The following is a 27586-nucleotide window of genomic DNA, read 5'->3' on the forward strand; positions in this document are numbered from 1 at the left end:
GGGCCAGTAAATCTGCTTTTGAGAACGAATTCGCGAGGGAGGATGCGATCCGGAAATCCTATTCATCTTCGGCAAGATTTTTTCTCCCTCGCCTTCCAGCATTTGAGATTGGTGCAAAATAACTCGTACCGTTGGATTCCACAAACCCTAACACACATCACCCTACTCCCAGCCTCCTCCACTCCCGCCGCCCCTGCAGCTCGGCCCCATCACAGCACGCACCGCTCGCTGGTGCCGGAGAAGAAAGATCCAAAAAATGTTATGTTCAACTTTAAAAAAAATGTTGGCTGAACTTTATCGAAAAATATTGGTTCAACTTTTCTTTCAAAAATATTGGTTCAACTTTTGTCGGAAAAATGTTGGTTCATCTTTTTCTTAAAAAATGTTGATTCAACATTTCTCTGTTGGTTCAACAATTCTCGTCCAACATTTTTTTCATCCCCACGCTGGTTCACCTAAGGCTCCAACAGAACGGGATAATTAGCCAGCTAGTGCAGGCAATAGTTATAGCTAATGGGCTTAATTGGACTTTATAGTTTCAATTCGTATCTATGAGCCTTGGATCCTACCAACAAAAAAAATACACGTGCACTGCTCCCTCCCCAGTTCCCCAGTAGCAGCGGTCAGTGGCAGCAGTGAACTGTGAGAGGGTGGGAACTGATAGGCTGACAGCGAGAGGTCAGGAAACTTTGCGTGTTTGATTGAAAACGTAGGATCAAATGTGAAACAACTAATCCATTTCATTTCGACGATCCAAACGGAATGATCCATCACCATCCCTATCTCTTACGAGCACATGGCTAGTGCAGCAACGAAGAACGCGTGACGATTCTATGAACATCTCATCTCTTCATTATTGCAAGTGGAGATATACTAACATAGTTGTGGATCCACCTACTACATTTTTCATCAAACCAAGGTTTACCGTCTGCCTAGCGCAAAACCACAAGGGATCTCGTTCTCGTTTGCCGTGGCTCCGGGGCGGTGCTGGCGGGTCAACCTGAAAGTTTGGATGAGACCGTGGCATGATGAGCTCATGTACGTAGTAGCTATTTCGTCCTCGAACGATCTGAAGAAATCGTTCAACAGGTGGACGACGTTTTCTCCGCCTGGTAAACGCGATTTCCGGGCCTTCATAGTTCAACGGAGTTTAACGCGCCTAAGCAAAAGCATCCGTGTGCGCGTGCCGTCTCGGTCGCCGCGCCACCCACCCCACTCTGACGGCGCTGCTGCGATTCGTCGTCGTACTCGTACAGGCGCGTCGAGTCGCCAGATCAAACCGGTTGGAACTTGGAACTGACCGGAAACCGCCAATTCAGAACCGAAGACGAAGAACAACCAGCCAGCCAGCTAGCTATAGGCGACACAAACCGATCGGAAGCCTTGGCGGCTTTCCACGCGCCAGAGGAGAGGACGCGTCCACTCCACCCGTTTCACACCACGGGGCAGGCACGGCGACGGCGTCTGGAATCTCTGGCGCGGCCCACTTGTCAGGTTCCAACGAGTGCGCGGCAGGCCGCGCCCACCACCAACCGACCACGCTTCCACTTGTCCTGGCGTCACCAGCGCTTCTGCGATCGAGATCACATGCCACTATTCAAACAAAAAAAAAATGATCACATGCCACTTAGGTCAGCGACGAAAGGAAGGAATCGCTGGATGGATCAGCGGGGCCTTTTTCTTTTTTTCTTTTGGATGTATGCGGTTGCGGCCGGTTATGGTGCTCCCTCCTCCGTCATCATCGACTATTCTACCATGGCGGCTCTCTCGATCCTGTAGTCTTGTGCGTGCGATGACAACGACTGCTTGGTCGCCGCGTCTGTATTCTACCATGGCGGGACTATTCTGCATGCGCGAGCAACTTTTCTTTTCTTCACGTTTTGCTTCTAGTAGATCGACAGTCGGTGGCAGCTGCTACCTCTGACAGTGGATCTGGGTTTGTATTTTTATAACTCTGGACCGTGTGTCCTCATGTAAAGAAACAATTGGACGTTGCGTCCTCATCTCAAAAAAAGATTGGACATTGTGTCATCATCTAAAAAAGATTGGACATTGTGCCACTGCCAACAGCTAGTGGCAGGGTCTCCTGCTAGAGAGCGCTGCTACTCGAGCTTGAGCAGAATACTTGTGTCGCTATGCCTCCAATCGATATCTTCAGCTCTCAACATAATTCAACAGAATACTTGGTAAGTTAAATGCTGTTACAAAAACAACTCAATAAACTGTTCTAGCCAATCCAAACAGACAAACACCATTTTTGGGGCTAATAGCCAATCCAATAAACTTGTTTAGTGATAGTTTTTTTTTAATACAAGGCCGTTTTTTTAAAAAAGTACAAGGGTTGTTTTCTATAAATTTGGGCCTGTTTGGTTATTGATGCTTATTTATAAGCAACTTAAGTTGCTTATTGTAGTTGCTTATTTATAAGTCTAGGTGTTTGGTTTGGGTTGCTTATCTGATTGCTATTGACATATTTGTCCCTGCCATCCCATCTCCCTCTACCCCTAGTAATTACCCAGCTCCTAGTCCTTGGCGCCAGAAGAAGCGGGCAGCGGCGGGGCGCGAGCGGTGGGTGGCCGGCGGCAGGCGGCGGGCGCGAGCGGGAGCGGCGGCGGCGGGCGGGAGCGGCGGCGAGTGCGAGCGGCGGCGGGCGGCGGGCGGAGGCGGCCGGTGCAGCGGCGGCGGCGGGCGGAAGCGGCGCCAGAGTGGTGACGGGAGAGAGGAGAGAGAAAGGGGAGAGAGGAGAGAGAATGAGGGTAGGAGGTGTAAAGTGGCCCACAAGCAACCATAAGCAACTCAAAAGTTTACTTATGCATAAGCAACTTATAAGCAAGTCTATAAGCAAGAGTGATTGGTTCATAAGCAACTTATTTGCTTATTTTTAAGTGCATAAGCAACTTAAACCAGGCCAAAAGACAGTTACAAGGTTTGGTTTAACCAACGCAGAAGCAAAGGAAGGTGGGGAAAAAGTCAGAAAGCAAAGGTGGTGGCGTGGTGCTGGCATCACGTGACGTCGATGCATGCCAATGGACTGGATGCTGCAGACTGGACAATAATGCCGAGCACCATCCGACGCAGCCAATTCGAACCCAACGGGGGTCCTTTTCTCTTTCTCCGCTGCTTCGTCGTCAGCGACATATAGCCTCGCCTCCATCTCCCCTATTAATATTCCTCTCATCCAGGCCCAAACCCGCCGAATCCTCGCCCTCGGGTAGCCGAATCAACACACGAAGCACGCGGGGCTCCCTGATTCTTGAGATTCGAGGTAAAATCCATGGAACCGACCGCCCCTGCTCTATCTTCCCATGGGGATTTCTTTCTCTTGGTTGCTGTATCTGAATTGCGATGTCGTTGCTTGTGTTCGGGGAGGGAGGATCTTGCTAGCCGCTGCTAAGATCCCGATCCGCGCGCCCCGTTCGGTGGTCGATTCTCGCTCGCTCTTCGCCGCTTACCCTGATGGATTAAGCACGGTTCCCGTCCATGGGCTTGGGAATCCCATTTTTGTTTCTTTGCGCGCAATTTCAGTCGGTTGCCGTTAGTTTCGTTCTCCCCATTGCGGGAACATTGCGGCATTGTTTTGTCTTACCGAGAAAAACTGTTGACATTGTGATTTGCGATTTTTTTACTTAATTATTCTTCTGAGAAATATCTCTACCATTACTTTGTTGGGAAAAAGAATCAATAGGTTCCGATTTGTTTATTCGCTCTAGGCTAGCCTTTTGTGAACCTTTTTTCATCTTTATCCCGCTTTTTGTTTCTTGTTACATATACTAAAGGCAGACACGCAGTGACACACATGTATAATGCGAATTGAGAAGATGCTGAATTGGGAGAGCAGTAGCATGGAATTGCATATCTACCTTATTTTGAACACTACTTCCTGTTGGGCTGAATGCAATATACTGTTCATTTCCTTCCTTAATTCTAGTACTATTTCCTGTTCCTCAAATTTCTTGTTGTAATTATAGATACTGCATCAATAATCCTGTAATATGTGATAGCATGTTTTTTTTTGTGAATGATTGGTATTCTGTAAACAAGTAATGGGGATGGACATGGTGAAATCATAAGTTTTAAGAGCATTTTTACCTTCCTGCACCTTGTAATTTCTTTCTACTTCTCCAGCTCCTGCTTTGCATGGTGCGAAGTGGATAAGAGAAAAAATAATTCTAACTCGTGAACATGCTTTTGCAGGATGGATCTACATAGAAATGGCACTAATGGTTCTGACCACAGCTCTTGCGGGCCACTGACAAACTACTACATCCCAGATTACATACTGAAGCCAGACTCTGAACAAGTCATTGTTGATAATGCACCATCCTGCCCTGTGGTAGTCTTCATCAACTCTAGAAGTGGTGGCCAACTGGGGAGCAGTCTGATCAAAACATACCGTGAACTTCTCAATGAAGCACAGGTAAACAGGCTACCAGTTTGGAAAAGCTGTAATACTGAAAAATGTGCTTTCCCTTGCACTATACTATAATAGTACTTTAAACCATGTTCTCATTGTTGGATCCACTCAATTTTCATAGGTTTTCGATCTCTCAGAGGAGGCTCCTGACAAGGTTCTGCACAGATTATACAGCAACTTTGAAAAGCTCAAGTCTAACGGTGACCTCCTTGCTATTCAAATTCAGAAGAACTTAAGACTGATCGTGAGTAACCTACTTATAAATTTATTGCATCCAAATGAATTTCTGGTTGGATGTGTCCTTTTATTAACAAAGGAGCTTTGAAATAGGTCGCTGGTGGTGATGGCACAGCAAGTTGGCTGCTTGGAGTAGTTAGTGACCTTAAGCTTTCACATCCACCACCTATTGCTACTGTGCCTCTAGGAACTGGAAACAACCTTCCTTTTTCATTTGGATGGGTACGTCAATGGCAATTGTTTATTTTCAACATTCAGATTTCCTAATGTATGACAAATACCTCTATGTTTTTGTGTGTGGAAATTCACATGAATGAAGATGCTGGTTAAAGTTCTTGTTTGACTGTTCACTATGTACATAGCCATAAAAGTTAGAAATAAAAAAAATATTTTTTTATGAAACTGCTACCTACTGCAACTCTTTATAAGAAAACTGCTATGCCTGAGCATCAGTGCCTGTTAAGGAAACTTTTCATTTTGGTATAGAAACTTTGGAGGATTTGTCAGTAAATTAGTATAATGTTTGTTCCTATACAATTTTGCCTGTTCCGTGGCCTTGTTCTTTGGGCATTATGTTTCTATACCAAGTTTTACCTTTTCAAAAACAATATTCAATTTTAATTTGACTTTTTAACTTTTTGAAAACAATATTCAATTTTATTTTGACTGCAGGGAAAAAAGAATCCAGCTACTGACCAAGCGGCAGTGAAATCATTCCTGGGCCAAGTAAAAAAAGCAAGGGAAATGAATATTGATAGGTACTGTCTTGCTTGAAAAGAATTAAAGATATTATTTGCCATGAAACCAGATCAGCTCTTTCATCTATCTCATCTGATGAAGTATTTTATGCTCTTCTACAATTTTTGTTCCACTCATCCCAGAGCAAGATTAGTACATGTCCTCTTCAGCGTATGGAAGAAAACACTCACATTAGCTACTTTTCTGTTTCAGTTGGCATATCATCATGAGGATGCGAGTTCCACAGGAAGGCCCGTGCGATCCTATTGCTCCCTTAGATCTTCCGCATTCGTTGCATGCATTCCACCGAGTATCAGCCTCTGACTCTCTCAATGTGGTAAGAAATATCTTCCAGATGCAACCTTTTTTGTGTTACTTGTTTTGATTTTTAAGGTAAAAGCACCCATTGTTAGTCACTCTTTAGTTCTGAGTGCCAATATATATACCAGCATCTTATTTTACTTTCTTTTTCAGGAGGGCTACCATACATTCCGTGGAGGATTCTGGAATTATTTTAGCATGGGTAAGAGTTCCTCTGTTCATTCTGTTCCCAGACAAGCACCATAAATTTATTCATCAAGAACGTTGGCTGGTGTACTTAAGGTACAGTAGACGGAAACTTTCACCATTAGTAATCAGGACTATGTATCAGAACTTGAAGTATCAGAGAATTGTGATGTCCCGGTGATGAAAATCAAAAGCTGTTTGTCTAGCAAATCCTTAAGTATCCTGATTTGAATATTGGAAAAGGTTAATAACCATGACCATCATAATTTAAACATACTGCAGGAATGGATGCACAAGTATCATATGAATTCCACTCTGAAAGGAAGAGAAATCCAGAGAAGTTCAAAAACCAGCTAACAAATCAGGTATATTTTCAAGACAGCTCACTTTTTTTATTGGTTATTCAGATTTCCAATCCCCATCCATCTTCTTGGTGTTCGATGGTTCTTGAAATGCATTTCTTTGATTCAGGGTACATATGCTAAGCTTGGACTTAAGCAAGGATGGTTTGCTGCTTCCCTAACCCATCCTTCTTCAAGGTACTTTGTCACTATTGTAGCTACAATGCTTCTGATCCTGATTATATTATACTACCAGCATGTTCAGTATAGTATCGAAGTATGGATGAGACACTAGTTCTGTCTGTATATGGAACTCCTGAACTGCACCATCAGCTTTAAGAGTCACTGTATACCTTGACCTCAGATCATCAGATGCATATGTATGACTTATACTACTTCCACTTTCAGGAACATTGCACAACTTGCGAAGGTGAAGATCATGAAAAGACCTGGTCGCCAATGGGAAGAGCTTATAATTCCTCGCAGGTAAATAATCTCTATAGCATCTGCACTGTCAGCAGTATCACTGCATATGTTTCATTTGTACCTCTGAAATCCATGCTGCTTCCCATGATGAAAACTGACAAATGTTATCCATCTTCTTCAGCATTCGGTCAATTATCTGCCTCAACTTGCCAAGTTTCTCAGGAGGATTGAATCCTTGGGGTACACCTGGAACGAGGAAAGTACAAGACGTGAGTTTCCTTGAAACCTTTTACCAATTTGTTGTTGTGCTGATGACCTACTATGGGAAGATATTCATAAGTTTTCGTGGCATTATGCAGAGAGACCTGACGGCACCTTATGTTGACGATGGCCTTATTGAGGTTGTTGGTTTCCGTGATGCCTGGCACGGGCTCGTCTTGCTGGCACCTAATGGCCATGGAACCCGTCTAGCACAGGTGAAGTACTGCTCTGCTGTATCAACACCTGGTACACACTGCAGCTAATTCAAGATTACTGACGGCATTTACTCGCAGGCCCACCGAATCCGTTTCGAGTTCCACAAAGGAGCGGCCGAGCACACGTTCATGAGGATCGACGGTGAGCCATGGAAGCAGCCTCTCCCCAAGGAGGATGACACCGTCGTCGTGGAGATCTCTCACCTCCGCCAGGTGGCCATGCTGGCCTCTGAAAACTGCAGGTCGAAGAGCGTCAACGACCCCTCCTCCCCGTCGTGCCACAGCCACGACGACGACGACAGTAACAGCCTGGAGGACGAGGACGAGTGGGAGGACGGGAGGAAGAAGTTCGGTGCAGCTGCCACCTTCAAGATCCCTGACGAGGTCGATATAGCTCATCTTAGCTAGAGCTCGTGCTTCTTCTTCTCTGTTCGTGCTGGGTTGGGCACCCGGTTGGAAAGTTCAGAAGCCATTTCAGAATGTTCACTGCTGCTTAGTGATACTGCACCCTTTTTTGGCTTTGGGAAGTTCAGATTCCGGAAGTTAACAACTGCTGTTAGCGATACCGCTCTCTATTATCCTGTAAATTTCAAGTTCAACGGAGGTGGGAAGGTGATCGACGGATGTACATGGGCAATTGAATCAGGGCTGTTGCCTTTCCATCTAGCGGTTAGGAATTCAACAGATTTGGGGCCTCCCATTTGTCGACAGATGGCTAGACTACTCCTTTATGTTAATTGGTTGTTCTGTTGCTATCCGCTGGTCTTGACTCTTGAGTACGGGGGCGGTAATGAAAAGGATGCCTTTCATTCAGATCGTCAAATCCAAAGAGGCAAAACATTTACTAATCGCTATTACGTGAGTGACTCGGTGGTAGCATTCGTTGTGCCGTGTTAAACCAGACATGGCACGCATGTTTATCCAACTTTCGGAGTTGAATTTCAAGTATTTTGCGCCTTCAAGGGTACACATATATAATCTCCATTTTTGCTCACAACGTTGTTTCGTGAAGCTTTTGAACACATTGCAAAATTCTCATGCAAAATCTCACAGCATTTATTTGTATATCCTTCCTCCGTTTTCAAATATACGATTTAACCAAATAATTTGTACCCAAAAACGTATGATATATACTTATAAATGAACGAATAAAACATTAGCAGACCTGTCAAGCAGCAATGAAGTTTCATTTAGGTCTATAACTTCGACTATGACGAGTTCACCATCAAAATTTCCTCTAGTGACACGCACAGGTGATCGTTTAACTTTGTTTTTACTGGAAACATGTGGGGCAAAGTCTTCGGATCTGAACTTTTTTTTAAGAAAGAAAGAAACAGCAACAAAAGAAGTTTATGTACAAAGAAAAATTAAGAGTAAATTACATCCACCATACAATAACTTGTATGATTATATCACTTTGATCCAACAAGTAGCAAAACGTGCAAAATAATACGCGAACTTGTTAAATGTGTGCATATACGGTCACATGTACTCCACGTAGATGTATTTTACGACCATGTCAAGTGATGTGGACAGTTTTATGCACATAACCTCCTATCATTATCCCCTTCTCATCTAAGTCTTAATTATCCAGGTGTGTATCTCTTGTTTGTTTAACATTGGTGAATAATATATCATGCAAATATTAAGAAAAAACTATGATGATGGTCAATTATTGCTTCCATAATCGCTGGATCAGGTGGTACTTGTTCCCTAATCTCTGATTCATTCACCAAATTGAAGTTGGCTCTAGCATTTATTTTCTGATTCGATCTTATGGAACAAGGTGGGCGCTCCCTCCTTTATACTACTGTTTTTCCTTGTTTTTTTTTCTCTCTTCCGAATCACAAGAACTTGATGTGCATGCGCAGGTGGCTTGCAATTAGAATAGAGTAGGGATATTTTTTTAGGGAACGAACACAGTATGGGTTTAACACAAACCTTTTTACTCTACGAATGGTGCGTGTCATCTGTATCAAATTTGAATATGTCTCCGTGTGTGAACATTTATGATTAGGTGTAAACAAGATTACAGAGCTGATGAGTGGTTGTGCTCATGTGTCAATTAGTGTGAACAAAATAACCGAGGCTGCATGCATATTCCAGCATGTGCGAACAAGCACTCGTATGGCACATATAAACTAGCCGGATTATGGAATTTAGTAAATCAAATTATTATGGATTATGTTTATATATTGATGCAAATATACTATATAATTGTGCTTCTAAAAGAAATTCATTTAACTTATTTGAATCCACAGTGCAATCTCTTCTACAAGCAGTAAAATTGTTGTTGTATATCATTATTAAGGCAGGTTTCACCCGATATGGTCACCCATCGTCAAAGTTTTGCTTTAATCGTTTCATCAATCAGTTCACTTGCGCACATGGTTAAGACTTAAGACCTACGATAAAGGATAACGATAGGGGTTACGCGCATAAAACTGTCCAAGTCACCTGGTGGCTAAATACATCTACTATATGTGACTGTGTATTCACACATTTGACAAGTTTGCGTATCTATCTGCACATTTTGCTTCTTGTTGAACCAAAGTGATACAATCGTACAAGTTGTTGTATAGTGAGTGTAATTTACTCAAAAATAAATAAAAAAACTACATAAATAGAGGGCATGTTTATTTTTCTCCCTTTCGAACGGAAGAAATCTACAGCTAACAGTAACTCTAGCAGGCCCTCTAAACAACCCCTATTTAGAGGGTAAGTAGAAAAATACATTTCAGCAGACCCTCTATTTATCTTCCTATTTTGGGAGGTCTCTAAATTTCCCCCTCCCCTTCCATTCCTAGAGGATCTATAGGAAGACCTCTAGTTACGGGGCTATTGCTGAAGTTGGAACTGTGACCCTTAAAAAGAATGTCCATTTAACCTTTGCGCGTTTTGATTTAATGCTATTGCTGCGGTTGCTGTTAATACCGTGTTCGATCAGAAATACCTTCAGTCACGTAATCTGTCAGAGCCACGACGCCAGGCAGAACGCGGCGCGGCCGACGTCACACGTGATGCGAGCGAGGATGGAGATACGATAGCGACGAGAAATGACGGCTTCTGGAGAGCTCTGTTCCCGCAGCGAACGCCCGCTGTTTCAGATAACCACGTTCCGCGCCGCGCGCGCCCACCAGAAACGGAAGAGACAAGCAGCCCAACGGCGGCGCCGTCCTCCCCTCTCCTTCCTTCCACGCACCAGTATAAAAGGACCCGCGCCTCTTCGCACTCCACGTCAATCCACAAAGCCAAGATCACAGAGTTCGGTGATTTCGTGTGGGAGGAGGAGAAGAGCGAAGCGATGAGCTTGAGGTACATGAGCCGGGTGGGCGCGCGGGCGGCGCAGGCGGTGCGAGAGAGCACCGGCAGGTCCGTCAAGGACAAGGCGCAGTCGGCCTCTTCGTCGGCCTCGATGGCGAGGAGCGGCAGGGCGGCCGGGTCGGTGGACTCGGGCAGGGTCAGCGCCGCCGCGGCGGCGAGGAGGAAGGCGGAGGAGGAGAAGCGGCGGCGCGCCGAGCAGGCGCTGCGCACCGTCATGTTCCTCTCCGTCTGGGGTCCCAACACCTAGAATTTGCAGATCATCTGCGTGTAATTGCTGCTAGCCTACTACTGCTGTGCTTGCGCATGTTTCTGTTCGAGATGAAGGAATTGTAAATGATCTGATATATGGACACAAATCGATCTGTTGATTCTTCGAACAAGGCTCTGGCTCTGTTGCTGATCTCAAGATGTCTCTGATGTGTCTGCGTACCTATTCGTTCTCTTTCAAATCTGTTTTCTAAAGTGCTGCCAAGGTTACGCACTGCTGCGACTGCTTGTTTCCTCGAGCTGTCCGCAGTGCGTGGCGTTCTCTGTTCGTACGTGAATATTGATCGACGGTTCCGTGCAATCCTCTACTGACAAGAGCTAGTCTTGTAAATGGTTAGAATGACAGAATCAGGGCATCAGCTCTGAACTCTGAATTTGCAATTTGGCATCAACTCTGAACTCTGAATTTGCAATCTGAGGAAGATTCTTAAGCAGGTCACCCGTGCTCTCCACTTTCAGTTCAGCAAGGCAGTACACATACCTCCAGACCTCCCCTTTCATTCTTTAGTTCGCCTCCTCTCCCGTCAGAGGTGAGAATGTCCATTGTTGAAGGTCAGCTTGAGCAGCAACGAGGAGGGACGCCTCCCCGCCAGAACAGGTTAAGGCACGGATCCGATGGTGGCACGTCAGGGCCGCCATGGTGATGAGGGAAGCACGCGCTGCTCGCCTCCCGGTTGCTTCCTAATTATCATCCATGGCGGTGTCAAGGCGAGGGCGGTGGCTCGGTGCCGACGAGACGGCGGCGCCCATGAAGCCTACGCGTCAGCTCCGGCGACGCGGGTGTGCGCGTTCTCTTAAGTAAGGTGGCCTGGGACTCGGGACGGCGAGGATGGCGTCCCGCCGCCGGCAGCGCGGCCTCGCCGGCCGCCATGACTCCGGCCAACGAGCTTTTTCATAAAACCCCCTGAAAATATTTTCACAAACCCCCTTATTTGGATCGCGATTAATAGTTACGATCCAAATTAGGGGGTTTTATGAAAACTGCGATCCAATAGTTTTCAGAAACGCCCCTACTTTGGATATATATTTTGCAGAAAAGCCCTCTTCTCCTCCGTTTGGCATCTCGTGCTATGCTCTGACGATCCGCCGGCGCCGATGGCCGCCGCAGATCCCGTGCAGTGGAAGCGCAAGTTCCAGCCCAACCCTTCCCCTTCAAACCCTAGCACCGTCTCTTCCCCTCTTCTGGTCCAAAGCGAGATTCCCCGGCTCCGATTTCAGTTGTCGCCGATCCGGCGCCCTCGTTCTCGTTGGGTCAATGGTGGCCCGCGAGACGACACGGAGCCTTCGATTATTCGATAGCATGGGCAGGTCCGTGAAGGACAAGGCGCAGTCGGCCCCGTCTTCGGCGTCGATGGCGAGGAGCGGCAGGGTGAGCGCCGCCGCGGCGGCGAGGAGGAAGGCGGAGGAGGAGAATCGGTAGCGCGCCAACTCTGAAGTTATCATGTGCCAACAAAAATTGTGCTGAAGCACGTGACACATATGCAGATCTTGTACAGACACGACTCTCTGACTCTGCTCCGACTGGTGACGAAACTGGAGAGCAAGAACGCAGCCTAATTTGGTCCCCAGCACACGAGGTGCATCACGTTCTCGGCCTTCTGCGCCTTCCTCCTCCTCAGCTTCTCCACCGCGACCGCCTTCTCCATGGACACGCTGCTCCGGCTGCCGCCAGCCCCGGAGACCACCTGCCCTCCCTGCGGCCGCTGCGCCGCTGGTGGCGCCGTCCCCGCAGGCTTCACAGCGCCGCCAGGCATCGGCACCGCCCTAGCCGCCGGCTGCCTGGCCCGCACGGCCTGCGCCGCCCGCAACACCACCCTGCTCGCGTACCTCAGGCTCATCGATGCCAGTTGCTCAAAACTCTGAAACTATAGGTGCTATTCCGAATTCAGTGAATTTTTACTGTGTTGATGATGGAAGACGGCGCGCGCAGGCTGTATGTATATGCAAAAGGGGAGAGAGCACGGCGCCATGGCGGTTCAGTTCCGAAACCGTCAGGCTGATGGACGAGCGGCGGCTCTGCACGCGGTTTCGCTCCATGATTTTCTTTTCCGGTGTGCGCGAATATGTGGGAGCGTCCTGCAGGTTTCGAGGACGACGGGCACGGATGCTCTCGTCAGCGGCCGGATCTTCAGTGGCCAGTGGCCCGCTCAATTTGCCGAGTGAGAACAAAGCGAAATGGTGCTTGGTGCGTGCGGACAACTAGTGATGGGTGGGGAAGGATTGCTAGGGGAGATGGATCATGGATGATGGGGTGCTCTCAGTTGGGGGCCTGTCAGTTTCAGGGTTATCACGTTGAGGAGGCGTGATGTGTGCTAGCTTTATTGCTTGTTTCTGCCGCTTGCAGGTTTGAAGCACACGGGTAGAGGAATGGGGTGGGTGGGGTAGATGGGGACTTTTCAGTTATCCTGTGAAATTTCCGGCCAATGAGTGACTTGAGCTGACTAGACTACTAGGAGAAATGGATTAGGACAAAGTGGTACACGGTCACTGACACTGTACCAGTGAGCATAACTGAAGACCATACTGTTCTTCCCATTTTTGGCAGGATATAACTGAAAGAACTTGAAAATCCTAATCATGAAAACTTTGTAACAAACAGAGAAGCAGCTTTCAAATTGGACTTACAATTTTCAAGATCCTAAATTAACTTCTCAATTGGAAGTTTCAAATTTTGTCTTAGAACTTCCAATTTCTTAAAATCAGCACCAGAAAATTCAAATTCCAGGTTGTCAACTAAAAAAATGGATTTGATGCTTTCTGAAATAGAGTTTTTCATTTCGAACAAGTACTACTATTCGAATGACATATTTTTCATTCATTTCAACATTCAACGGGGGTTTGTAAGAATGTGACCGGGGTTGTGGATAGCAATAATGGAACAACATCATTCTTGGCATATGCCAAGAATAATAGACGCAACCAAATATAAACATGGAGGATGAAATTATGCAACACTAAGCTCTTCGCAAATGGACATCGTGTTGATAAACTTTGCATTGCACACATGCTCATCCATACACGTTGGAGCTTGGATGCTTCATCCATACGCCGACACGAACAGTTGGCACACCAAACTATACACATTACTAGTAGTACTAATGCTAGCATCTAACCTAACTGCTTATGATCAACTAAAGTCAGTTGTTGGGTCCCCAGTTGCTGAGGTACATGACAGTCCGGAGCTCCTCCTCCTGCTGCCTCGCTTTCCTCCTCGCGGCCGCCGCCGCGGCGCCACCGGAGGAGGACGAAGGCAGCGCGTGCGCGTTGCTGCCGGAGCCAGTCCCAGCAACGGCGCCCCTGGCGCGCTGCTGGGCCGAGCGGAACGCGTAGTTCCAGCGGCAGAGCCCCGCCTGGTCCTTGAGGGCCTCCACCGTGCCCACGCTCATCGCCGCCGCCCACGACGACGCCTTCGCCTTGCCGCCCCCGCTCGCCATGCGTGTGTTCAGTGTTCACAGCTGTGTGTTGGATCGATGTGGCTCGATGCGTTCGGCTGCTTGGCTCCTGTTGGGATATGTTAGGAAGATGGTGCCGCGCGGCTGGTGGTTTTATAGGGGGCGAGTTCGTCGGCCCCGGAACTTTGCCGGCCGGGGACGGGAGTCTTGAGACTTGGGAGTGTGCCGTCATCGTCGCTGCCGAGTACCACCTGTACACGTACGCGCGCGTGGTTTTGGGCGCGTGGAAAACAGTGGGGGGAGCTCCTGAAAACCGGGTGCAGGCGCAGCGCAGAGATTGCGTGGCAGAGGTTGCGGCGCGGACGCCGAGGATTAACGGCCTCTCTCTCTCCAGGCGGCTGCTGGCAAAATGCGGCGCGGCTTGTGTTGTCAGTTGTCGCCTGTCAGAGTGCTGGCCACTTGATCCGAATGCGGCTCGCGCTTTTCCAGCCGTGTCCAACAGCTCAGCTCTGTCAGGTACCGGGACCCGGCCGTGTGCCGCGGTTACGTCGCCGTCGGCCTCGACCTCCAGTACAGTACGGTCGACCGCGGTTAAGTCTTTCTCTGTACACGTAGGCTCGCGTTGAGATGTGCCAAATTTTACAGCTCATCGAATCGATTTTTGACTGAATCGCACATGATATTCACCGATCCATCGATTCCCCTCACCTAAACCATATTATTTCCACTACGCTTTCGGTCTTCGACACGAATCTCAGTCGACTGTGAGTAATCGCACGAGTGAACCGCAGGTTTTTACCACGTGCTCTCGGGCACGGTGACGGTGGGGGCGTGTTTCTGATGCTAAAGTTTAGCTCTTTTCACATCGAATATTCAGATGCTAATTAGAAGGATTAAATATGAGTTAATTATAAAACTAATTGCAGAAGCCTGGACTAATTCGCAAGACGAATCTATTAAGCCTAATTAATCCATCATTAGTAAATAGTTATTGTAGTATTACAATGTTAAATTATGGATTAATTAAGTTTAATAGATTTATCTCGCGAATTAGCCTCCGTATATGTAATTAATTTTATAATTAACCTATATTTAATACTTCTAATTAGTATTAAATATCCGGATATGATAGAAGCTAAAATTGAGCCTCTAGGGAAAAAAAAACACCCAATCAGCCAATCTACGGGAGACGGGTCAGACGGGCAGGGGAAACCAGCGGGCTCGAGGACATGGTTTCCACGAGACCAGGGGCTTGGAGTCCTGGACTTTGGTTCGTTCCAACGAACGTTCGCTGATGCAGAGCGTAAGGCAGAAACGAGAAACCCCACTCGAAGACATCTGCTCTCGGACGAGTTGCATATATGAGTCCTGCATCTCGTACGTAAAGTACCAAATATTTGCTGCTGCTCCTCATGGATACCCAATTATACAGCACGCCGGAATTATTGGTACCAGGGTTCTCTCTCTTTTTTTTCCTTCTGTATTTCTTTGGATCTCATTGCGTTTCATGACGCGGTGCCTGAAATATTCTAGTAGTTTGTTTCTTCGATCTTAGAATGGGAAATTGGGAATACATGTTTTGCGTTGCATCATTCTCTGCCTAATTGAGTTATGGTTCTTCTGTAGAAAATGTAAACTGACAGGCTGAAATGAAGGCTCTGCTTTCTCGATCTTACCATCACGACGAGAGTAACTTGGGGGTTATGAGTTAATGTGGCCTGACTGAGAAATGCAAGGCATGCAAGTTCTAAACATCACTTGGTCTTTTTGTCTTGCTAGTTGGCCTCTGCTGATGAACCAAATGGAGACTCCTTCTATTTTTTTTAAAGAAAGCAGGAGCACTGCCGATTTATTTAGTAAATTTAATATTACATAAATCAAATATCTCTTGCAACGATAATAAAGATAACATAGATAACTAATGGCTACTCAAACCTACTCAAACCGGGTTTCCACACGCCCTCCGTCGCATGTTAATGTCTTCTTTAATCAATGAGAAGATCTGATCTGGGCGCAAGCTCTTGCCTCGGACACTCCTGTTCCTTCTTTCTATGGGAGTGTTTGATCCTTAGATTAAAGTTTAGCTCAGGTCACATCGAATGTTTGGATGCTAATTAGGAGTATTAAGCATAGGCTAATGATAAAAATAAGAGGGCTAATTCGCGAGACGAATCCATTAAGCCTAATTAGTCCATGATTAGCACATGTGATGCTACAGTAAACATGTGCTAATTATGGATTAATTAGGCTTAATAGATTCGTCTCGCGAATTAGCCCACATTTATGCAATTATTTTTGTTATTAGCCTATGTTTAATACTCCTAATTAGCATCCAAACATCTGATATGACCCAGGCTAAACTCTAGCTCAAGGATCCAAACACCTCTTAAATGTGCTATGCTGAGTACATCAAAATGGCAGTAGCTGATCTTCTTTCTTTTGTTGTGACCTCCCCTAATGATTTCTTCCACCATTCCTCCACGTCAACCTCATCCATCTCAGGCACCTTGATTATTCCTTTGGTCCAGTTACTTACTAACAACCATACTTGCCTAGCGTAATTGCATTGCAGGCACAAGTGTGCTGTTGTCTCTTGCTCTTGATCACACATTGCACATTCACTATTGCACGGTCAATTTCTTGCTGCCAGTTTATCAGTTGTCAAGATTTTGCTTTGCACCAGGAGCCACGCGAAGAATTTTTGCTTGCCTTCAGCGTGTGCCTGCCAAATCGCCTTACTGTAAAAGGTGTTATAAGTTCCTTTTAGCTGTGCCAAGTATGCAGACTTTGATGTGTAAGACCCATTGCTAGTCCACTTCCATACTATGTCATCCTCCCTATCATTTAGCTGCACATTCTACACTAAATCCCAAAGGGTAACAAATTCAGCCATCTCTTCTCCTGTGCTCATTCTCCATAATCCTCTAGTCCAATTGTGATCTGTAATATCTTCTTTAACTGTCTTGTTTTTCCTCCAGGCTAACTTGAACATCTTTGGTGCAATATCTCTTGGTGCTCTACCGTTGACCCATTCACATTGCCAGAACCTTGCCTTATTACCGTTCCCAACTGTTATTGTTGTACTAGCTTTGAAAAGTTGCTTATCAATTTCATCACATCATCACATGGAGGTGTAGTCCCAACCCAAGGTCTGTCATCTCAAGTGAAGAGCTCGGCTAAAGGTTTGTAGGTCCAGTATACCCAGGCCTCCTAGCTCCTTTGGGAGTGCTGTCTTCTTCCAATTTAATAGACAATGCCCACCACTTGCCTCCTCTGATCCTTTCCACAAGAAACCTTGTCTAATTTTATCAATTTTCTTGTGAGGAAATATATTGGCATTGCAGTCAGTACAAACCTCACAAGCGTCAACCTTCCAGCTTTGTCCAGCAACTTTCCTTTCCATGCAGGAAGCTTAGCTGCAACTCGATCAATGAATGGCTGAACCTCCACTCTCTTTAGCTGCCTCAAGCTCAAAGGTAGCCCCAGGTACTTGCAAGGGAAACTTTTCACTGCACATGGCAAACTCTGCAAGACCTCTTGGAGATTGATGGTGTCACATCTTATTGGGTAAGCAACACTTTTGTCAATGTTGATGTGCAGCCCTGATGCTCTTCCAAATGCCTCCATGATTTCTTTTACTGCATCTATTTCCTCCCTGACTAGATTAATGAAGTAGCATCATCTGCATATAAACTAATTCTGATTTTTGCTGCCCGATTCTGAATGGTGACAACACTAAGTCATTTTCTGCCATCTGCAATAGCCTTTGCAATGGTTCTAAGGCAAGGATGAACAACATCAGGGATAATGGATCCCCCTGTCGAAGCCCATTTCGATGTTTAAATTTTGTTGTCTTTGATCCATTAATCATTACTGATGAGGTGGTTGTGGAGAGTAATGTAGTGATCCATCCTATCCATCTAGTCCCAAATCCCATTTTCTCTAATACCTCCATCAAGTAATCCCACCTTACTGTGTCAAAGACTTTTGCTATGTCTAGCTTGAGGAACAATGTTGGCCTCTTTGCTCTGTGCAGCTCTCTTATGAGGTTTTGTGTGTACAAGAAATTATCATGTATACTCCTCCTTTTAGTCAATGCACTCTAGTTTCTAGACACTTACTCATTCAGGCATTTTGATAATCTTGCTGCTAGCATTTTGGATATGATCTTGGCAACACTACTGGTTAAGCTTATAGGTCTGAAATCTGACACTTTTCTAGCCTCTTCTGTCTTTGGGATTAAGACAATGTGTGCTGAGTTGAGGAGGTTGAAGTGTTGTGCATGTTGATTGTAGAAGTACTATACTGCCAACTTGAGATCTTCTTTGACTATTTTCCCCAACAACTTTTAATTTTTTTTTTCCAATGTATCCATCTGGCCCAGGTGCCTTTTCTGAGTGCATCTCCATGATTGTTTCTTTGATTTTTTCCTCAGTGAAGTCTTCCTCTAAACATTCTAGGTTGTGCCTCTGTAGATTCATATCCTCCCAGTTCAGTGTATCCTGCCTAGGGCACTCATTGGCCAGTAAACCTTGGAAGTGTGTAAGTACTGCCTGTTCTTTTTCTTTTCGCAGATGGACCATTCCTTGTGGTTTATCAATGCTCTGAATGAAGTTTTTCCTCCTCCTCCCATTTACTCCCAGGAAAAAGAATTTGGAGTTAGCATCCCCAGCTTTGAGATAAGTCATTCTGGATTGCTGCCTAGCCCTTAGTTTCTCAATGGCAGTCTTTGCCAAGTATCTGTTCTTCAAGTCTCTTTTTAGTAATAACTCATTTTGGCTTAGTGCCCTGTGTTCTTGTACAACGTCTAGTATACCAATCAGTTGCCTGGCAGCTAATAATAACAACTTGTTATTGCCAATTCTTGCTCTTGCCCATGCTCTCAATCTTTTGCTGTCCGTTGCATTTTTGTATGTAACCTCAAGAAAGGGTTATGCAAGCTGATATGTTTATTCCAACTTTCAGTTACCACTTCAGTGAAGCCTCTAATCTGTGGCCAAAAGGATTCAAATCTGAACCCCTTGTATTGCTTGATTGCCAAATCTCCAGTCAGCAACAATGGGCTGTGATCAGACACCATGGAGGGTAGAGCCTGGAGCATGCAGTTTGGCAGCATAAGGTCCCAGTCAGCAGTACAGAAAGCTCCACCAATACACGTGTGAGTGTCATTATTTGTCCAAGCGTACTTTCTCCCCTTCAAATCAAGCTCCTTCATTTCCAGGTCATCAATAGTGCTTCTGAAAGCTCCCATAATTCTTCTGTTGATATTATTTGAGCTTTTGTCTTGAGACTGCAGTATCATGTTGAAATCCTCGATCAGTAGCCCACTTATCTGATACAAGTGGCCTAATTTGCTTGAGCTCGTTAAGGAATTCAATCTTTGCATTGTCTTCTTGTGGTCCATAAACTACCATGACCCACCATGGCATAGGCGTTGTTGCTTCCAAGCAGGCTGTGACTGTATTATATCTGAAGGAGGACTGCTTCATTCTGTGGTAGTCTCTATGTACTGCAATTAGAGCTCCCCTTCTACTGTCTTGAGCAGGCAAATAGGCATAGTCTTGAGAGAACTGGCTTCCCAGGCATTCTGTCACAATTTGATCAGTGAACTCATCCAGTTTAGACCCCGTTTGGTTCTTTAGTTCGGATTAAAATTCCTGTCACATCGAATGTTTAGATACTAATTAAGAGTATTAAATATAGACTAATTATAAAACCAATTGTACAGATAGAGGCTAATTCACGAGACGAATCTATTAAGCCTAATTAATCCATCATTAGCACATGTTTACTATAGCATCACATTGTCAAATCATGAACTAATTAGGCTTAATAGATTCATCTCGCAAATTAGCCTCCATGTGTGCAATTGGTTTTTGTAATTAGTTTATATTTAATACTCCTAATTAGTATCTAAACATTCGATGATAGGAATTTTAGTCCGGACCCAAAACCAAACGGAGCCTTAGTTTCCTGCAAACAGACCAGTGTGCTGTTACATGTCAAGTGTGCTGTTACATGTCAGCTACCAGGTCTTTGACCACTTTCCTTCTTGGCTTAGCATTTAGCCCTCTCACATTCCAGTTTTATCAATACACAGCGTTGTTCATTCATTTGAACAGTGTATCCTCGAGTCCCTTCCCAGCTTCATCAAGACTGCTTCCTCTTGTTGATGTTCAGTTAGCGTGGCCTGGCCGAGGAATACAAGGGTAGATCCAGATAGTCCCGTAATTAAATTGAATACAGCATTTGGTTTTTGTTTTGCTAGTTGGCCTCTGCTGATGAACCAAGTTGGGATCTGGTCCAACAGGAGAGTTCAGATTTTTATGTCATTTGCCATGGTTCATGGCTCCGTCCTAACTCATAACATGTTAATTAGTCCAAAATGATTCACGGAGAGCTTGTCATCAACTCAAGAGCAATTTTATTTCCGTTCCAGTACAGTAGCACAGACATTCATATACTGAAACCGAGCGACAGAACTTTTCATCATCATCATAGAACTATGTTACAAATCAGGCGCCAAGGCAACCGGCCAAGTCGATCTTAAACCGATCTCGGTTGCCGAAAGCCCAATCAGAGACACGACCGCTGAAACTGAAAGCCGAGCTCAGTTCGGCCCCCAGCAGCTGAGGTACATGACGGTCCTCATCCCCTCCTCGGCCTTGTCCGCGCGCCTCCTCTCCGCCGCCGTTGCCGCCGGGGCCATCTTCTTGGCCTGCGCGAGGCTGCGCACGTTGGCCTTGGCGTTCCGGTGGACGGACCGCAGGGCGTAGTTCCAGCGGCAGAGGCCCGCCTGGTCCTTGAGCGCCTCCACGGCGCCCACGCTCATCGCCACCATCCACGACGCCTTCGCCGCTCCGGCCATCTCCTCGAGTCCTGGTCTTCTTCCTTCTCGGGTGTACTAGGGAGCTTGCTTGGTGATCACTGTGATCAGAGAGAGTTGCTGCGTTGAAGTTGAAGTGGAGAGGCGGGGCTGGTGGGTTAATATAGCGAAGGGGGCCGGGAGCGGCGGGCGAAACAGGTGGCTGGGGACGTTGGTTTTCCAGGATACCGGGGGCTCTCCGGGCTGGTGGCTGGTTGATTAAGAATTTTGGCAGCGCACCTTGCTTTCGTCCTGGGGCCCGTGGCGCGCGCCCATCCCTTCGCCTTTTTGTCTATTCGCGGCGAGAGAGGGGCTGTATCTGCTGCGGCTTGCTGCTGGACCACGACGGCGAGGACGCGTGCCGCTGCGGCTGCAGATAGGAGCGCCACGCAGCTGCGCTGCGATGAATCACCGAAACATGACCCTCTAGGAACGATTTCCATAGCATTAATCGTATGGATACATGTGGCACTATATTCAACGAGAGAATGAGAAGAGTAAGAAGCTAGATCTCATAAAAGATCCAATATCAATACGAGAAATTATGCTAGACATTGCTAAATCTTACAATGGGAGAAGATGTTATCTTCATAATTGATGAGAAATAAATATGATTGGTTGGAAGGAGAGACGATGAATGTATTTTAAGGACCCACACTAATAAGTTATAGGTCGTAGAGTGTAATATTTTGGTAGACTACCTATAAATATCATGAGCTGGGACTGACCTGACACGCCATCACCTTGCCGATCCCGAGGGACAATGCAGAGATTGGCAGCTCCAGGTTGATTCGTGGCTCAGTGAATGGAACAGGATGAATTAAGATTTTTTTTAATCTTTTAAACTAGTACCAGTACGGCAGTACCAGATTGTGCTATTTTTCAAAGTACGTAAGATTTGTTTGCACGATATGTTTGCACGTGCTATTGCTAGCTCATCTAAAGTTTAGCACTTCCACCCATTAGCACTCCAGCTTAGAGATATGACTAATGGATGGATAGAGCAAAAGTTCATGAAATGTCATTTTTACCCCTTTATCTCCTCACCTCCTCATTTCTCTCTCCCCTTTTGGTCTTTTCACAAGCCATTAGTACCTGTTAGTTTCTCCCCACTTAATTCTTTTTGCACCTTTTAGGGTGGGCTAAAGTTTAAGAAAAAGCTAGCGCATATCAGGTCGCGCCAGTGGCTAAGCACGCGCGACCCGTGCGGCCTGCTACAGCCTCCCTGCAAGGTAGTGGGCTGTCGCGGCCCACACATTTTATTATTTATTCCATCTCTTAAAAATATGATTGTCCGTTTTAAATTCCGATCACACCACTATATTCCATGTAATGAGACAAAAGTAGATCCATGATGTATATGTTTCAAATAAGTTTTTATGCACTAGTAGCTTATATTGATATATTGAATGTGTAGTAGCTAGTTGTGTATTAAGTATGCAACCAACAAATATATACATAGATTGCTATAGAAATATTTATTACATGATATTGTTATATGTATGGAGTACCCACATAAGTTGCCACATTGTCTTTACATAGGTTGATACCAGATATACTACATAAATTTTTATGGTGTCTACATATAAGTTGTTACACATTTTTATATATAAGTTGATACAATAGTCCCTATATAAATTTGCTATTAACGAGCAGACATACCATATATGTTGCTCATAGCCTTATATAAGTTTGATGCGTCGTCGCTATATATTTTTTTAAGGTAAATCACGCTATACAAGCTATTACATTGTATCTATAAAAGTTCTCTTGGCATGTACATAAATTTTCATACCTAAATTTTCATATCTAAGTTGTTAATTTGTTATATAGTTTGTACACAAGTTGCTACGTACAATTAATACAAGTTATCTGTCATATAAAAAAATACTTCAAAACATATCGAATATAGATCTTGTTTCGTAGATTCCTTGTAAGAAATACAATGGTGCAAACGGATTTGAAAATGGACATTTCAAGTGAGAAATACGGATGATAAAAAATATAAATCGAAACCCCTTATAATGTCAGCTATATTGTAGCTAGAAAGTGACATTTGCTATTTCCTTCGTACATTCTTCCCACAGGGCGAGCGCATGATTGGTTGCGGGATAGCCAAAGAGTACGTGTCAGAAGATGACGGGAGTTGCGCGGTTGTTTGTGTGCGCGACAGGTCGCGCCTTGATGCACCCTCCTATTAACTCTCCTATTTGGATAGACTAATGCATAAAGGTGCTAAATTTTAGCATTTTCATCCATTAGCACTCGTATCAAACAGACTTTAAGTAGAGTAGCTACGTAATCGTAAGGTGTGGTGTCACAACAAGCAAGAGCAACGGGACGGTACACATGGAGATCTGCCCCAAACTTTAGTCGTGGAAAGAAACTTCTCGCTTTTCTTTAGTGAGTGATTAAAGTAGAACTTCAGTCAATTTTTAAACGCATTAGATCTCATGGGGTTTATGTGCAGATTGGTATTTACCACATGTTTAGATGCTCTTGGAGTGAAACTGACGTGTTACGGGTGCCGGCAGACGGTTTGGGGGAAAACCGGGGGCTGCAGGGCGTATCAGGCCTGCAATCCTACTTGACCATTTCCCTCTCTCTTTTAATTTCGTGATCCCTGTCTAATTGAGTTATGGACTATGGGTCTATCTGCTCCTGCTCGTCCAGTACAAAGTAGAAAGTGCCAAACTGATGGGGCGACTGCTGCTGTTTCCCATCCTTGCAAGACAAGCCCACATTAAAGTTTTAACCCAAACTTTTGGAGGCCACGATTAAGTTGTGTGTCTAGAAGAGAGGAGAATAGGAAGGAGGCCTGATCCGGGAGGCTGGGAAACTAAATTCAATTACACGACCTGGTTCCTAATTGAACATAGCTATGAGCCCATGACCCCCATCAGCGTGAGAGATACGGTGTAAAGAATTCCCGCCGCCGTGAAAGAGCAGAGTCTTTAACACATTGATTCACACAGAAAACTTGTCACGAAATTGAAGGTTCAAGATTCGCATGATAGTGTAGTAGCAGAATCACTCGTACACAGCCGAATTAAAGTGGAAGAACTTTTCATCATCATCGATTTGTCATCACATATTGACAATCAGGGCAGAGGAGCAACCAGCCAGGTCTCAAGCCAAGCTCGGTTGCTCAAAATCTGAAGAAACAAGACCCATGACGATTAATTAGGTCCCCAGCAGCTGAGGTACATGACGGTCCTCATCCCCTCCTCCGCCTTGTCCGCTCGCCTCCTCTCCGCCGCCGCCGCCGGGGCCAACTTCTTATTGGCCTGCGCGAAGCTGGGGGCGTTGGCCTTGGCGGCCCGGTGGATGGAGCGCAGCGCGTAGTTCCAGCGGCAGAGACCCGCCTGGTCCTTGAGCGCCTCCACCGCGCCCACGCTCATCGCCACCATCCACGACGCCTTCGCTGCGGCCGCCATGTCCTTCTCCTCTTCTTCTTCTCGGGGGCTTTTGCACGACCTGATGATTAGCTAGAGTGCTCGGTTGGTGATCGCTGTGGTGCTGTGACCTGCGAGTGAAGATTGTGTGATGCTCGGATGCTGTGTCGAGGTGAGCGGGGGCGCGGTGGGTTAATATACCGGAGGGAGGGAGGTCGAAGCAGGTGGCCGCTTGTGAGCAACCTCCAAATTAAACTCATTAAGTCATTATCATTGATCACTCAAAGATGTATCATGAGCAATGCCCAGAATTTAAACACACCTCACGAGCACAACTAGTTGAACATAATCACAACATAAGCATAACCATACATAGTCCATCACATTACATAAAAAAGTTCAAGTTCTCACACATAACAAATTTATAGAGTTTTGCAGCGGAAAGTTAATTCATCGTGCTCATACAATACAATACAAAATAAAAAAGTTAACACTATATGCTGATAGTGCCCTTCTCATAACCTTGGCCATCTACTTCTTCCTCGGACCGCCGTCCGCGGGGAAGAAGTACAAAAACAGCATCCGGCTGCGGATCACCTGCAACAACTTAACGGCAGCACCGTGAGTAAAAAAGGTACTCAAAAGATCTTATCCAAAATATGGGAATATACTTGCCTGACTCTCAAGAAGAATGCATTTGGTTAAGTAGCAAGGAATGGCATAGGTAATTAATTTGCATAAAGGCATCTAAATTTGATGAAGTTATAATAAGCAAAAGACATGGCATTCTATGATCTTCCAGTCAAGCATCAAGTAATTGCATAAGTAAAGGTGATCATGAACATGAGCTCAATCTTCCATGAACTCCATTCGATAACTCTATGTTAAAGTCAAAGTACAAGAGCGTGCTCTTTAACCAAAAGCGTGGCTATTGCAATAGATCATAACCCTACAGGGATGTACAACTTTTCCCACACGAGATAAGACCAACTTCCATAACCCCGCCCGAGGATAAGTGTTGATTCATGCCACCGACCGCTCACGTACCCACACCCGACTATAAACGGACGGTCGGAATGGATAGGGGCACCAGATACGACCGATCACACCTCATCCCATCCCGCACCGAATCCAGTCAAGGCAAGGTGCGACTTATGCTACTTGGCTTGCCATGTCCATATTAAACATGTGGTTTGTACAGAATAGTACTCAAGTATCAAAGCGATTACGATCGTGCCTTAACCAACTCAAGCAAGCCTAAGCCAAGTGAGCCCCAATCTCAACATGACCCTACCATTCTTGCTCAAATTCGATTCATCATTTATAGTTGCTTAATTTTAATCCATTCCTAGCTAACCAAGTATTATTTAATCAAACATCCTATAACTCGTGAGTGGTGGTGACCTTGCCACCTCTCGACTTCTACCGAAACTAAGCATGGATAAGCAAATTAAATTCGTGACATATAAACAAACATACTTACCTAGAAAGAGTGGTTCTAAATCAAGGATGGATAATGCATCAAGTAGGAGCTAAGCAACATATACATAAATATTAACTCATGCAAATACAAGACATATATACATCATTGATCTAAAATAGGGTTAAAGGAATGCTTAGGTGCCTACCTTGGGGTTCAAAGGAAGTGTCGTCGGCGACGGGCTCCGGCTCGAGCTCACCCACCTCTTGCTCCGGCATTTCGATCTCTACACGAATGCAATGATTCATAATTAATAAAATGAATGAAAGGTGCAAAAGATGTATTAGATGCATGGAAAAGAAAGTAAACTATTTTTATCATAATAGTACATCAATTCAAAGCATCTAGTACAAGGTAAAACACTTAAATCCTACACAAAACAATGATATATTCACATTTTACTCAGAATGGCAGAATAATAAATAACTCGTCAAGTTCCCGAAAATGGCATTGCCGGTGATTCCGGCGACCGATTGTAGTGGGATTTGACATGCACGGAGGTTTAGACGACATGCAACATCAATGGAGATAAGCTTCCATGAGGATTAATGGAGGAGCTTCCAATGAAGGAGAGAGGAGGGGGAAACCATAGGGGAACCTCATCAAGGATGGGGAATGATGATTCAAAGAGTCGCAAGTTGGAGTAGAGCAGCGATGGAGGAGATTGGGTTTGGACTTGCTTCACCAGAGTTGAGGAAGAAGAAAATGAAGAACAGCTTCCTGCAGCTTGATTCTTGCAAAGGGGAGGTCGATGTGGAGGAGGGGGAGCTCATCCCTGGCCTGGTAGGCCAGCTTCTGCTCTGGGCGACGACGCTGGCAAGCAGAGGAGGCGGAGCGGCAGGTTCTCTTGGAAAAGAACGAGTGAGGGAGAGAGAACCGGAGGGGGAAGCCTCGGGGGTTTTGTGGGAGGGGTGGATGGCATGGTGATGGTGTTCGGGCATGCAAGTGACGGAAAATGGGCACGTGGGCCAGAAAACGGACATCACATCATGAGGGAAAAGGCGTCAGGCGGATTTGATGAAGAAAAATCGATCGATACGGAGATTCCGAACAATTTTATGGAATTCTTCGGAAAAAAAAGTTACGGAGTTTCCGCAACTCTCCCAGGAAAGAGAAAACTTCGAAGAATCCGCGAAAATCTCTGTATACTTCAGAAACCTGCTAAAATTCCGTAAAACTTTATAGAAATTCTGCACAAAATATCAACAACAACTATTCTAAGAGTTTTTGATGGATTTATGAAGATTAAAGGAAGAACAAGCTGCCAGGAGCGAAACGAAACACACAGAACTAATTAAATATGGCGATTCAAATTGGACCACCTAGAGATCTCCAAAAATCATGAAATAAACCAAGAAGATAGTATAAATCAAGGGTGATCCATTTTGCTCATAGCTGGCATCATAGCTATTGCAGGTTTGAAATAAAAATTCTTCCCGAAATGTTATTTTGGGGTTTTTAGGTAAGATGTTTGGCCTCAAGATGGTCTCTAAAAGTCCAGGAGAGTTACCTAAATTTATGTTTGGAGAAGTAGTAATTTATCAAGCTATCTTCCAGCATAAGTTATACGGTAGAAATCTAAGCTCATTCACAAGGTAGATGCTAAAGGAAGTTTTTAATTTAATTTCAAATCTAATGGTAAAATAATTGAGCTCGCGGACCCTGGTTTTCCAGGATACCGGGGGCTCGATCGGCTCGTTTACGCGCCGCATCTCGGCTTCTTG

General features: G+C 45.3%; 5 protein-coding genes and 1 long non-coding RNA gene across 6 annotated transcripts; 3 read left to right on the forward strand and 3 right to left on the reverse strand.

Moving 5' to 3' along the window:
* The first annotated feature begins 3081 nt into the window (after positions 1 to 3081).
* LOC117863995 (diacylglycerol kinase 1) lies at positions 3082 to 7894 on the forward strand. Its single transcript, XM_034747955.2, has 13 exons — positions 3082 to 3265; positions 4195 to 4417; positions 4536 to 4658; positions 4745 to 4873; positions 5324 to 5409; positions 5603 to 5726; positions 5864 to 5912; positions 6179 to 6261; positions 6368 to 6435; positions 6646 to 6723; positions 6845 to 6932; positions 7023 to 7139; positions 7218 to 7894. The coding sequence occupies exons 2-13, from the start codon at positions 4196 to 4198 to the stop codon at positions 7545 to 7547; spliced, it is 1497 nt and encodes a 498-aa protein (XP_034603846.1). The 5' UTR covers positions 3082 to 3265; position 4195; the 3' UTR covers positions 7548 to 7894.
* A 2363-nt stretch (positions 7895 to 10257) lies between these two features.
* On the forward strand, positions 10258 to 10843 carry LOC117863997 (uncharacterized). The gene has a single exon (XM_034747957.2). The coding sequence runs from the start codon at positions 10444 to 10446 to the stop codon at positions 10708 to 10710; it is 267 nt and encodes an 88-aa protein (XP_034603848.1). The 5' UTR covers positions 10258 to 10443; the 3' UTR covers positions 10711 to 10843.
* Positions 10844 to 13692: 2849 nt separating this feature from the next.
* LOC117863996 (uncharacterized) lies at positions 13693 to 14471 on the reverse strand. The gene has a single exon (XM_034747956.2). The coding sequence runs from the start codon at positions 14162 to 14164 to the stop codon at positions 13868 to 13870; it is 297 nt and encodes a 98-aa protein (XP_034603847.1). The 5' UTR covers positions 14165 to 14471; the 3' UTR covers positions 13693 to 13867.
* Positions 14472 to 15319: 848 nt separating this feature from the next.
* Positions 15320 to 20235, forward strand: LOC117862677 (uncharacterized). The gene is made up of 3 exons (XR_004642042.2): positions 15320 to 15570; positions 17530 to 17689; positions 19088 to 20235. It is a non-coding gene; the product is annotated as an uncharacterized lncRNA (long non-coding RNA).
* Positions 20236 to 20523: 288 nt separating this feature from the next.
* On the reverse strand, positions 20524 to 21169 carry LOC117862673 (uncharacterized). Its single transcript, XM_034746173.2, has one exon. The coding sequence runs from the start codon at positions 20988 to 20990 to the stop codon at positions 20733 to 20735; it is 258 nt and encodes an 85-aa protein (XP_034602064.1). The 5' UTR covers positions 20991 to 21169; the 3' UTR covers positions 20524 to 20732.
* Positions 21170 to 23097: 1928 nt separating this feature from the next.
* Positions 23098 to 24878, reverse strand: LOC117862675 (uncharacterized). Its single transcript, XM_072295100.1, has one exon. It carries the CDS (start codon positions 24422 to 24424, stop codon positions 24167 to 24169), a length of 258 nt encoding a protein of 85 aa, XP_072151201.1. The 5' UTR covers positions 24425 to 24878; the 3' UTR covers positions 23098 to 24166.
* Between the last annotated feature and the right edge of the window lie 2708 nt (positions 24879 to 27586).

Source organism: Setaria viridis, chromosome 7 (genome assembly GCF_005286985.2).
Source record: "Setaria viridis chromosome 7, Setaria_viridis_v4.0, whole genome shotgun sequence".
In the NCBI taxonomy this organism is placed as follows: domain Eukaryota; kingdom Viridiplantae; phylum Streptophyta; class Magnoliopsida; order Poales; family Poaceae; genus Setaria; species Setaria viridis.